Source organism: Pantherophis guttatus, chromosome 1 (assembly GCF_059756535.1).
Source record: "Pantherophis guttatus breed Tessera chromosome 1, ASM5975653v1, whole genome shotgun sequence".
NCBI lineage: Eukaryota > Metazoa > Chordata > Lepidosauria > Squamata > Colubridae > Pantherophis > Pantherophis guttatus.
In genome coordinates this window covers 56,613,110-56,625,487 of record NC_142063.1, presented here as the reverse complement: position 1 = coordinate 56,625,487, position 12,378 = coordinate 56,613,110, and the positions used below count along the sequence as shown (strand labels likewise).

Genomic DNA, 12,378 nt, shown 5'->3' with positions numbered 1-12,378 from the left:
ATAGATTCATTCATTCATTCATTTTTGTAATAGCCACCCAACTTTAATGGACTTTGAGGAGTGTTCAAAGCCAAAAAGCAGTAAAAGCAATTAAAAACAAAACAAAACAAAAACCAACAGCCTGGATTGAAATGATAATATGGGAAACAAAACCCACACTATTTCATTGACAGAGTTAATTTGAGGTTATATCTTTAAAATCTATCTATCTATCTATCTATCTATCTATCTATCTATCTATCTATCTATCTATCTCTTGATAAAAATATATGCATTTTGTAGGATGCACATTAGGAAGCAAAGTGAGAAAGTCTTTAAAAACCATATTTATAAGGGGAAACATTCACTATTATTTCCTAATAATAAACAAGCTACATTCCAGTTTAAAGTAGGAGGCACCTAATGAAGTGTCCTCTTTCAGGAAGGCTGTGGATTAGCTTTGCTACTGATCTCATCTCCTTCTGATGCATGAGAGCTGAAAAAAGGAGCTTGATGATAATAAACCAATAAACCAAGGATAGGGGGGAAAGCGGCTATAATTATATTTAACTTCTGTTTTCTTCACTCCTGCATGTTTCCTTGTTCAAATATGCACATCTCAATATTGTTGTTGTTGTTAGTTGCAAAGTCATGTCCAACCCATTGTGACCCCATGGACAACGTTCCTCCAGGCCTTCCTGTCCTCTACCATCCTTTGGAGTCCATTTAAGCTCATGCCGACTGCTTCAGTGATTCCATCCAGCCACCTTGTTCTCTGTCGTCCCCTTCTTCTTTTGCCCTCAATTTTCCCCAACATTAGGCTCTTCTCCAGTGACTCCTTCCTTCTTATTAGGTAGCCAAAATATTTGAGTTTCATCTTCAGGATCTGACCTTCTAAAGAGCAGCCAGGGTTGATCTCCTCTAGGACTGACCGGTTTGTTCACCTTGCAGTCCAAGGGACTCACAGGAGTCTTCTCCAGCACCAAAGTTCAAAGGCCTCAATTCTTTAGCGCTCAGCCTTTCTTATGGTCCAACATCTCAATATACAAAATATCATAATCACTGTTAAAGCATTAACATTTAAATGACCATTGATTTCAGACTTCAGAAATATGAAGAAGCTGTGGAATCATTTTCTAAAGTTCTTAAACTCAACCCCTTTTGTTTGGATGCCTACATTGGTCGAGGAAATGCATACCTGGAATATGGTCATAGCAAAGGCACCAGACAAGCCCTAAAGGATTTCTTGACAGCAGTACATATCAATCCAGTGTGCATAAAGGCTAGACTTTGCTTAGGATACAGCTTGCAGGTAATATATTTATTTCTGTGTCATCATACTGTCTTTCTGAAAACAAAACAAAGCAAAAATAATAATTGCTGTTTGACAAGCAGTAATTTAGACTTCATTAGAAGAGTTCCATGGTTATTACTTTATTTTATTCAGTTAGTTCAGATCAGGGGTGAAATTCAAAATTTTTCCCTACCGGTTCTGTGGGCGTGACTTGGTGGGCCTGGCAAGTGTGAAGTTTCCGAAAGATGCCCTAATTAAATCATGAGCCTCGATCCAAGTTTCAAAAGAAATCCAGTCATTTATTGGGAGCACCATTCTGGCAATTACTCAAATGGAGTCAGTTCTAACCCCCCACGTGATTTTCGGGCCCCTATGACCCTGTTCCTCCCTTCCTCCCTGGACATGTCATAAATCACGTTCTCCAATGGACCACATTGGCGGGCTGATATTGCAAAATTTCCATTCCCGCCCCACTCTGGGCCAGCCAGAGGTGGTATTTGCCGGTTCTCCAAACTACTCAAAATTTCCACTACCGGTTCTCCAGAACCTGTTAGAACCTGCTGGATTTCACCCCTTGTTCAGATCTCTATTAATTAATGAGAGTAAAGTGATATCTTCTGCTGTATAAATTAGTCAATGCTTTTGTTTTTGGTCTTAATGAAATATGAACATAAACAGTTTTAACCTCAGAAAAAATGTCTTCCTTGGAAATTATCCCTAGTAAACAGAAAATATTTATTCCTCACTTTATATCTCTTTCTATGCTGTTTGAAATAAATGTGAGTGAAAAGTTGAATTATTTCCATGTGAAGTTCATTCAGAAACAAGAAGTGGTGTGACCTTTTATCAGCATGGGGGGAAAAAAACAGAATTCCCACATTCAGGTAGACCTTGCTTAAAAATGTCATGTTTCAGCAACTGTTCAGTATGATATACTGAAAAAGTAATTGTATAAGTATTTCTCTCATTTATGACCATGACACATCCCCACAAATATGTGATTGAAGAATTGAGGTACTTTGCAACCAGTGGGCATTTATATTTGTCACAGAATCACATGGTATTGTGTTGTTTGTGCAGTTCACAGCTGACTTCTGATTAAAATGTCCGTGTTGTGGTCATATAATGTCTCCTTTAACAACCATATGGAAATGATGTTGTAAGTTCATTGCAGTCCCATGATATTTCACTTAGTGACCATGTCACTTAGCAATGGAGTTGGTTGACCTCCACTAAGTGAGGTCTATCTATATAGCCTCTTCGTTTCTTCCCTGGCTTTCAAAAGACATTTCTTCTGCTGATTAGGTAAAGCAAATGAGGAGGAAAAAGCAGGCAAACTTTGTAAAGCTGTGGGACATTATTACAGGGCAGGGATGGGTAACTACAACTCACCAACTGCAGACTTTATATTAACTGACAGACCAATAGTTTCCCTTCACATTCAGATAATTTTGCTATATTGCTATTACATTTTGCATAATTGTGATTCTCTCTACATAACATTTTGAATTACTGTAGTACTTAGTACATTTTAATCCAATTAGATCATATTTATACAATACTGAGAGTTAAGTTGAGATGAAAAAAGTGCTTGAAATTACAGTTTTCTAGGCTCCAGAATTGATAAAAATGGCAGGTGTGCAAAAGTGATTTAGAGAAGACTAACAAAGGGCAAAAAGGCATAGAGAGGTCTGGATAAGCTGATAGAAAACCCAGATGTTTCAAGTAAGACAAATTTAGAAAGATCATCTCAGTGTATTCTCTGTTATGATATATGGATGTGAGGAATGGATTCTGCACAGACATAAAGAAGATTGACTTCTTTGTGCTATAGGGTTGAAGAAATTTGTATCACATTCCTTGGACAAACCAAGAAAATGAACTATTCAGTAAGACAAGAAATAAAGCTAAAATATTCTTTAGAAGTAAAGATCATGAAGCAAACTCTTCTATACTTTGAATACATATGAAAGGCTGATAGAAACAATAATCATGCTGGGCAAGATAGATGAAAGTAGAATAACAGGCTGATAGCAGATGAGATGAGGTACTGGAGTTACAGAAATGGCACCTGCAAGAATTGCATAATGTGGCAAAAGGCAGGACAGTTTGGAGAGCTTTTATCCAAAGAGTCACCAGGAGTCAGCAATGACTCAACAGAGCATAACAATACAAGGATTAAGCCCTGTTAATGAAGATGCCCAAGCAGGCAGAAATCCTTTACACTTAATACAAAGTAAAGCAATGCAAATCCTTGAAGGGTATGCTTCATTAAAAAAAAGCTTTGATGAAATAACTCTATTAGGACAATTTGCATATTCAAGTGGAGACCCACTTCAGTGCAGTGAATTGAAACAGGTGACTGCAAAAACACTTTGCAGCATTTCAAAAAGCATTGCCAATTTAATTAGTTTTCTACTGCTTCTGAAATTGTTACATTTGGTTATGTTTCATATATGGAAAACTCTGGAGAGGGAAGAAGTTGAGTAATATGTTGGCTTTTTGATTTAAGGCTGAAATAAATCAGATTATTAGCTGAAGATGTTACAAAGAAATATTTGTATGGCGTCAGCATATTAATAGTACTCAGTTACAAAGCTTTTTCAAACATTAGTAGTAGAGTGGAATATAGAGGCATGCCATAGAATAATCTTATTTCAAGGAGCAACAGTCTTCAAGTGGTGTCATTCAGAATTTAGTTTATAGATAGAGTGGAAAAATTGCAAAGAAGTGCCATCCATTCCCAGTTTTTCTAGATGATCCATAAATATATCATGATTGATTATATTGAAAACACTAAGTTAACAGCAATTTACAGAATTATATGCTTATAATTATATGTAAGTATCTAAAAAATCACCCATTAGACCAGCAAAGGCAGTCTCAATCTCATAGTCTGCTTTTAAACGGTTTGAAATGGGCCAAAATATCTGCTTTCATGAGAACTATCTACAACTGAGAGCCTACACCATTTTGATCCCTTCAACCAACGTTGAAAGATTAATTTGGCCTATAATTGCCCTTCTTTGAGTGATCTAATTCAGGCTTCTTTAAAAGAGTTGTTTCTAATTGCCTCCCTTCAACCTTGATGAAGATAAATTGCCTTTTATCTTCCTTTAGAATTGTCTTTTATCTGTAATAAACTAAAACCTATAAGCAAGTTGGGTAAAAATTGAGTGGACATGTAGTAGAACCTATCATTCCAATTAGCTTATCCCTATAAAAGGATGTAATAAAATATTTCCAAAAAAATCTGAATTATAACAGAACAATTCCCCAAAGTTCTGTAGCAGAATGATAGGAGCAGTGCAAGTCACCCCCCCACCCCAATCTGAAACAACTCAGCAAGCTGCAAAGCAATAGATGTAGAAAAAAACCCTAATTTTTGCTGCATATATATTCATAGTATAACCCAACCAAGGGATAGTTCATAATGGAGAAATGTGGTCACTAGGAATCAAAGATGACTTGATGGCATATTACCAAGTAATCAATCAATCCTTACCCATCAAGTGGGCTTTATATCTTTTTTCTGGGTTTGAGTTACCATAAATCTTCCTGCCATCTGCTTTATAACAACCTGCCTTTCAGGTTCAAGTTCCACAGTTAATCAATATATCGGGTCATATTTGAGGCAGATGGGAGAGGACATTTGTGAATTATGATATGAATTCCCCAAGTAAGTTCATCATTCCAGCTATTAACCAGAGCATCCACAGTTGCTGATCAGACTGACCAAAACCCTTCAAAGGACATTTGGAATCTGAATAAATCCAACTGCCTTTTGGGCAAACTATTCAACAGATCATGACCCTTATAAAAATTAGATGTTACTACTAATCCAGCCTTATCTACATGGTGGTCTGCCCAGAGTCGTGGGGAGACATGAAGGATTGCACATGTATCATATGTTGACTTTGTGAATAGTTTGGATAAAGCATTGTTGTCATGATTGCTATGGATCCTAAGCCATTCCAAACAAAGCAACACTCAAATGGATATGAGGTTGGGGAATTCCAATATCAGTTCTGAAAACAATTCATTGAGATGAGTAAGAAATCCCATTAAACTGTGAGATGGGTAGTGTATTAACAGAATCATCAGGCTATTTCTAGTCACAGAATTGAAATTTCTGCTAACTTTCTCAGCCTAGCTCTACTGAAAAATACCTAGTGGGAAGTAGCTGGTCCCACACATCCTTCCTACTTCACTCTGCCAGGTCTCTATTACCCAAGCCTAGTCAAATCTTTAAAGATATGATGTATTCCATTACATATCCAATTTATTCATGATTACTTAGGCACCACTGAGTTGAGTTTGACTCCCAATTACCAAAGGAACAAGTACTTGGTATTTTGATTTTCCTCCAGTAATAACTTGCAGCTTTTCTAAGAACATTCCAGTAATATCTTCAATCTTCTGCACTTTCTTTATTTATTAATGTTTTTGTTACATTACTTCAGGCTCTTGGAAAATTTCAGAAAGCGTGGACTCAGTTTTCAGCAGCCATTCATTGTGATCCTAGTTGTCACAATGCTTACGATGGACGTGCTATAGTCTGTCTGCAGATGGGGGACATTTTTGCCGCTTTTCAAGATACAAATGCTGCACTAAAGGTAAATAGTTTTGTTTGTAACTGAGCAGGACTGAAGATTTTTCTGCCCTTTTTAATTAATGCCTTTCCTCGGAGTTTGGGTTATTCTCATTCACAAGGCCTTTTCAGATCTTCAGAAATTGCAGGCATGTGAAAGAGAGAAACAGGAATAGGTGCTTCTCCCTGTCCCTAATCCCTTGAGCTGGGTTTTTCAAACTTGGCAACTTTAAGATGTGTGGACTTCAATTCCCAGTCAGCATGGGGAACTCTGGCCTGAATGAAGTTGGCCTCATCCTAATCAGCTTTCTGGGAGACCTTTAAACCTGGCTTCTTCAACCTTGGGGATCCCCTGGTAAGCCTACAAGATGGCTGTATGATGTTAAATGTTCGTTTCTCTCCCACATTATTGTTTTTGTAAATATTTTTTATTTATATGTATTTTAATTGTTAATAAGTTTGTATACACCCAGCGTCATATTTTATGAGATGGGCAGTAACATAAATCTAATAAATAAATAAAGTTTGATGGATATGCTTCCAGTGATGGGAACTTTTAAATATCTTTTTAAAAATGCAGCACCCCCGAAACATGTTTTATACTTCTCTCATGCACTATTACCCCATTATAAAAAAGAGATTCAAGTGTCCCATAAAACCCACATTGTTTTATTTAGTTTCTAACCAATGCCTCCCTCTCCTACTCATGGGAATAAAAATCCAGATTAACTGCTGTTTTAAATTCATTATCATGAACAAAAAATGATATGGGGAAGGGAGAACAATATTCTGCATTAGATCATAGAATATTTGGGGCCATAGCTTAAAACCAACTACCAGTTTAAGATATACTTTATACATATACTGTATTTTATAATGCTTTATGCATTTTAATCTAAAACCTTATTTGTCTGCATTTCAGATAACCACTAATGCAGAATTGCTTACGAATCGAGGTGTGATTAATCAGTTCATGGGATATTTAAACTGTGCTATGCGTGACTATCAGCAGGCTATTGCCAAAGACCCCAACTATGCTTTAGCCTATTTCAATGCAGCAAATGCCTACTTTTTAAACAAGCAGTTCTCACAGGTTTGTATTGGTTCAGTGCTGGCATGGTTGTGTTTTTTTTTTTAACAAAAATTCCTTTGGGGAAGCTTTTTAAAAATTATAACTACAAATTGGTCATTTTTGTCTTTATTAAATATTAGTGAATAATAATAAAAAATTCAAATATACTCTACATATTAAATAGCTGAATTGACAATCTTGAATGTCAATTCACCTATTAATAATCTTCAGCGAATAAATGAAATGAAAATAATACCTTGAAAATATATAATCCTAGACCAAGCAATTCAAGGAAATTTAACTAAGTTACATGAATTTTTTTGGGTCCTCACGGCCTTTGGCCTCTTTTAAAATATATCCAGTACAATAAATTGTTTGCATTAGTTCTTTACTCTTTGTAAAGTGGCAAATGACTCACAGCCTACTTTTTCAACTTTAGTTTACTTTTAGAGAAAAGGGCAGTCAGAGGAAATTAAGATCTATCTCAGTCTATCTCACACCAGGGACTAACAATGTGCCGTATATAGATTACAGGCAGTAAGGTTTTTCAAATGTAGAAAAACTATCAAAGATGTTGACATTTTGAATGCATAATTTGCAGAAATCTCAGAAGGGCAATAATGAATTTAATTTCTGGCAGCTGAGACATTATCTATAATCCTGAGAAGGTTTGACAGGTCTGTTTCTTTTTGCACAATAGTGCAGTGGGTTGTAAAGAGAATGCTAGTTTACTTTTGCACATGTTTCAAACAAGTCATTGCTTGTCAAGTACAATAAATTTAAAATACGCTTTCTTCACATTCTGTCTAAATGACAGTTGTGCCATAAGGCCTGGGGTCTTCAGGGAACTGGTGAACTATTGAGGTAGCTCCACTATTATTAATTTCACCTGATATTTTTTTACTTTTAGTTTTGCTTGTTCTAGTTTTTAAGGTTAATAATAGCAAAAGGCAGCTTTACTTGCAATAGCTTACATCTTGCAATGATATGTTTAAGATTATTAAATAACATATATCTATTTAAGGTCCTTGGGAACGACTCAATAGGTGGATAAAAATGCCAAATCCAGTCTAAACATCTGGCTAACTATGCAAACAACCCTAATAACTGTTTAGTGTTTATTAAGTAACAGGGCTTTTTTAGCCTTGTTGTAAAACCAGCCTGAATCACTTATTGTGAGATGGGTGGCCATATATATTTGATAAATAAATAAAAATATATAAGGTTGTGGATCTACTTAGGTACATTCATATACTACACACTGAGAACTGGATGATTCATTAAAAGCAATGATTACATTATATTAAAATGTCAAATGATATACTAAAATAACTATAGTTTCCAAATGATAAAAAGTATCTGAGGAGCCACCTTTTCCAGATTACAACTTTCCATCCATTTAGATCTGGCAGAGAAGGCATGCTACCTTCTGTTAGGGAACTATACTTGGTGAGTCCCAAGAGGCGGGCCTTCTTTGCTGTGTGGCACCTGCCTTTTGGAAATCCTCCCCTCTGAAATGAGGTAACCATTAGCTCCATCCCTGTTAGTATTCCGGGAGCCCCTCAAGGCCTGGCTATGTCATCATGTCTAGGGTTATCCCAGGAGACTGGTAGCATTCTTAGACATCTGCATCATTGTAGTTAATATTCACTCTCTTCTGTACCTTTTTAATATTTTAATAATGATTATTTTATATTTTTATTAACTGTTTTTACATATGTATTGATCTATTAATTGTTGTATGCCATAAAATAACTTTTTGTGCAGCCATATAAATTTGGTACATAAATAAGAGTATATACAATATTTCAATTTAAAAATGGCAGCTGATCATAGGGCTATGTACTAACATTGAAAAAATATAAGAATGCTCTATTTAATATTTCTGTAGTGAGAGAGAAGATGAGAAAACTAGCCTTTTTAAGGCTACACCCAGATTAGCTTATTGATAATTCTTTTTATCTTGATTCATTTGTCAGTAATGCATACACTTCATTTGCTTAAACATTGATAGTACAGCGCAATACCAATATAATACAAGTTTAGTTCCTCATGCATTTTTGTATGAATGCAGAAAATGAATCTTCAGTGGCGTATTGCACTTCATGGTCTTCTATGCTGTAAGAAGTCTCAACCAGCTGGATGTAGTTTATAGCTCTGTAATTGCCAAGAAAATTCTCAGTGACATCCTTGAATGCTTTCCAGATGATTTTTTTCTGACTCCACTAACAGATCTTCAAACCACTTGTCATTGATGATGTATCTGATATTTGGTCCAACAAAAATGCCTTCCTTAATCTTGACACCATTCTTGGAACCATCTGTCTCAAACAATGAAAACCTTAACTGCCCATGTCAGTACAGAAAACAAGGTTAGATACAGATACAGATTAACAAAATTGGAAGGGACCTTGTACTGTAGGTTATCTAGTCCAACCCCCCGCCCAAGCAAGAGACCCTACACCATTTCTGACAAATGGCAGTTCAATCTTTTCTTGAAAGTCTCAAGTGATGAAGCTCCCACAACTTTCCAAGGCAAGCTGTTCCATTGGTTGATTATTCTCACTGTCAGAAAATTTCTCCTTATTTCCAGGTTAAATCTCTCCTTGTTCAGTTTCCATCCATTATTCCTTGTCTGGCCTTCAGGTGCCTTGGAAAATAGCTTGACCCCTTCATCTCTGTGGCAGCCCCTCAAATATTGGAACACTGCTATCATCTCTCCTCTGATCCTTCTCTTCTTCACTAGACTAGCCATGCCCCAAATAGTGTAGTCATTCTTCATATGCTTTAGTCTCCAGTCCCCTAATCATCCTGGTTCCTCTTCTCTGCACTTTTTCTAAAGTCTCAATATCTTTTTTATAGTATGGTGACCAAAACTGGATGCAGTATTCTAGGTGTGGTCTTACTAAGGCTTTATTACTAAGGCTTTGTCAACCTCTACCCCAATCAGAGAATTCCCAACAGTTCCTGCTAACAGTTTGCTGCTAACAGTAAACAGCCCAACCAAAGAACCTCCAAGATCACTCCCACCAACACTGACAGGGCAAGCCTTTAAAATATAAATTGAGAGCAAACTCCATTCCTTACTAACACTGAAGATGATACCTATTTTGGTTAATGAAACATCTGCAAGAAAACAACCAAGCTCAGAGAGCACCAAGGACCCCTCATTTCAATCCTGAGCTACAACTATTCTCCTTTATTGATAGCTTCCATTAGACAAAAATTGCCCATTCCTGTTCATAGGCCTAATAATTCTTTTGCCAAAATGAAATAATAATACTATGGTTTGTTTACAGCAATGTAGTTTTTCTGCATCTACAATTCAATCACAGTAGAAATTAATGTATTTAAAAACAGAAATCAAAAAATGTGGGGATGCAACAGTCATTTATCTGAATTCTCCAGAAGAAATTTTATTTATTTATTTATTTTATTCAATTTGTATACCGTCCTTCTCCTAGTGGACTCAGGGCAATGCACAGCCAAAACTAAAACACATACCAATACAACATTTAAATTTTTAAAAAGAATTTCATAACTTTGGCCCCAAAATTTAAAACATTCAAACTAAAACCCATTGACAATTTAAAAAACTAAAAAAGCTAGAAAAGGGGTGGGTGGGTTCACGCCAGCTCTGCTTGATGGAAAAGAAAAGTTTTTAGGGCACGGCGAAAGACCCGGAGATCCGATATCCTTCGTATCTCCAGGGGCAAATCGTTCCAGAGGGCAGGAGCTGCCACAGAGAAGGCCCTCCCCCTGGGGGTTGCCAGCCGACATTGCCTGGCTGACAGCACCCTGAGGAGTCCCTCTCTGTGGGAGCGTACTGGTCGGTGGGAGGCTATTGGCGGCAGAAGGCGGTCCCGCAAATATCCAGTGAACAAATGGTGTAATTGGTGGGGAAAAAACAGCTAACAATACTGGTTTGCAGTACTGTTATAGGAGATCTGTTGAAGAGCAAGTTAAGATGACAGCATTCTACTTATATCTTATCGAAGATATTGTTTTAACAAAGCAACACGAATAAATAAATAAATAAAACATTTTATTTAATTTTATAGGCAAATGACTATTATACCAAGGCCATAAAACTTGATCCTGAAAATGAATCTGCTTTCTTGAATCGAGCTATTACAAATACGCTCTTAAGAAATTTTGAAGACGCAAAAACAGATTTTGAGAAGGCAATTTCCTTGTCCCCTTTGTCTGCAGCAATATATTTTAACAAGGCAAATCTCTACAGCATGTTACAGCAATATGAGCAAGCCGAGGAAGACATTTCAAAAGGTACTAATAACTGAAATATATACATCTCCTGACACACTCATCACTTAAAACGGGTACTGCAAGACTCCAGAAGGAGATGGTTTAACATAATGAATCACTTGTTGGGGCTGGTGGGAGTGATGGGTGAATTATGCTAGTATGAGGGTCTCCTTCATCATTTTGACAAATAGATCATCAGTGCTGCTCAAGCTTTCAGCACTAGCCATCTGTTCAGCATGGGAAATTCTTGCATCCTACAACAAATTGCAGTGTGCAGGTCTTTATAGATCAGAGCACATGGGATGATTTATTTTCCTGCCCTACCACTTTTCACTGTTTCTGCTTAGAGATTTACAAAATCCAAACATACTTTTTAGAGCTAATGCTAGGCCTCTTGCTTAGACTTTTAGTCATTGGAATTCACATCTTACAGAACTGATTCAACCAAAGGGAAATATAATTGATTAATGTTTAAAGAATTCCAAAGATGAAATGTGTGCATTTTTGAGTGTGCAGTATTTTGAGTTGAAATGTTAGCATATAATTATTATTTTCTTGAGAAATCAAAATGTTACTTTTTACAGCACTTTCAATTCAACCTTATGATGCCTTGCTGTATAAACTCAGAGCTGATATTCGTGGCAAAATGGGATTGATTAAAGAAGCAATTGCTGATTATAAGAAAGCCATCAGCATCCAAGAGCTAATCAACAGCAATTGAAAAGATGAACGCTCAAAATATTTATAGTATTATTTAAAACTGGACAACATTTTCTGCTGATACAGATACTTGCACTAGTGTTTTGTCCTTATCACAGTTTTAAAATATGTACATTTCTGTACTTATTTGCACAACTTGACAAGAAGCATTAAATAAAGCAAAGTAGTGTTAATGAATGAAGTAGTGTTATTATTTATTACGTTAATACTTATATTCTGTTTTTATACAGACAGCTATGTTTAAATCCCAATATTCTCAAAACAGTCACTATAGAGCTAAAATAGAAATTCACATTTTGCCTTTTGCTTGGACCAACTGCATGTCTGGAAGGTCTGGTTCATGGATCTGTCAGATATCTGACTTTTCCTATGTTTGCAAGGACTGGTCCTTCATAGACACCCTCCAGGTTTTTCTTCCTATTCTGTCTGAATAGATAAGCTTGTCCAGGCACAGTT

The 12,378-nt window shown here is 36.3% G+C and overlaps 1 protein-coding gene across 3 annotated transcripts in view; it reads left to right on the top strand.

The window, feature by feature from the left end:
• TTC6 (tetratricopeptide repeat domain 6) overlaps positions 1–12,099 on the top strand; it is an 86,551-nt gene extending 74,452 nt beyond the window's left edge. For all 3 annotated transcript variants that reach the window (XM_087874597.1, XM_034418050.3, XM_087874602.1), the window contains 5 exons: positions 1,081–1,291; positions 5,737–5,889; positions 6,787–6,957; positions 10,998–11,223; positions 11,787–12,099. In XM_087874597.1, the coding sequence (XP_087730723.1) occupies positions 1,081–1,291; positions 5,737–5,889; positions 6,787–6,957; positions 10,998–11,223; positions 11,787–11,923 (898 nt within the window). In that variant the 3' untranslated portion in view covers positions 11,924–12,099. The remainder of the gene's footprint in view (positions 1–1,080; positions 1,292–5,736; positions 5,890–6,786; positions 6,958–10,997; positions 11,224–11,786) is intronic.
• The last annotated feature ends 279 nt before the right edge of the window (positions 12,100–12,378 follow it).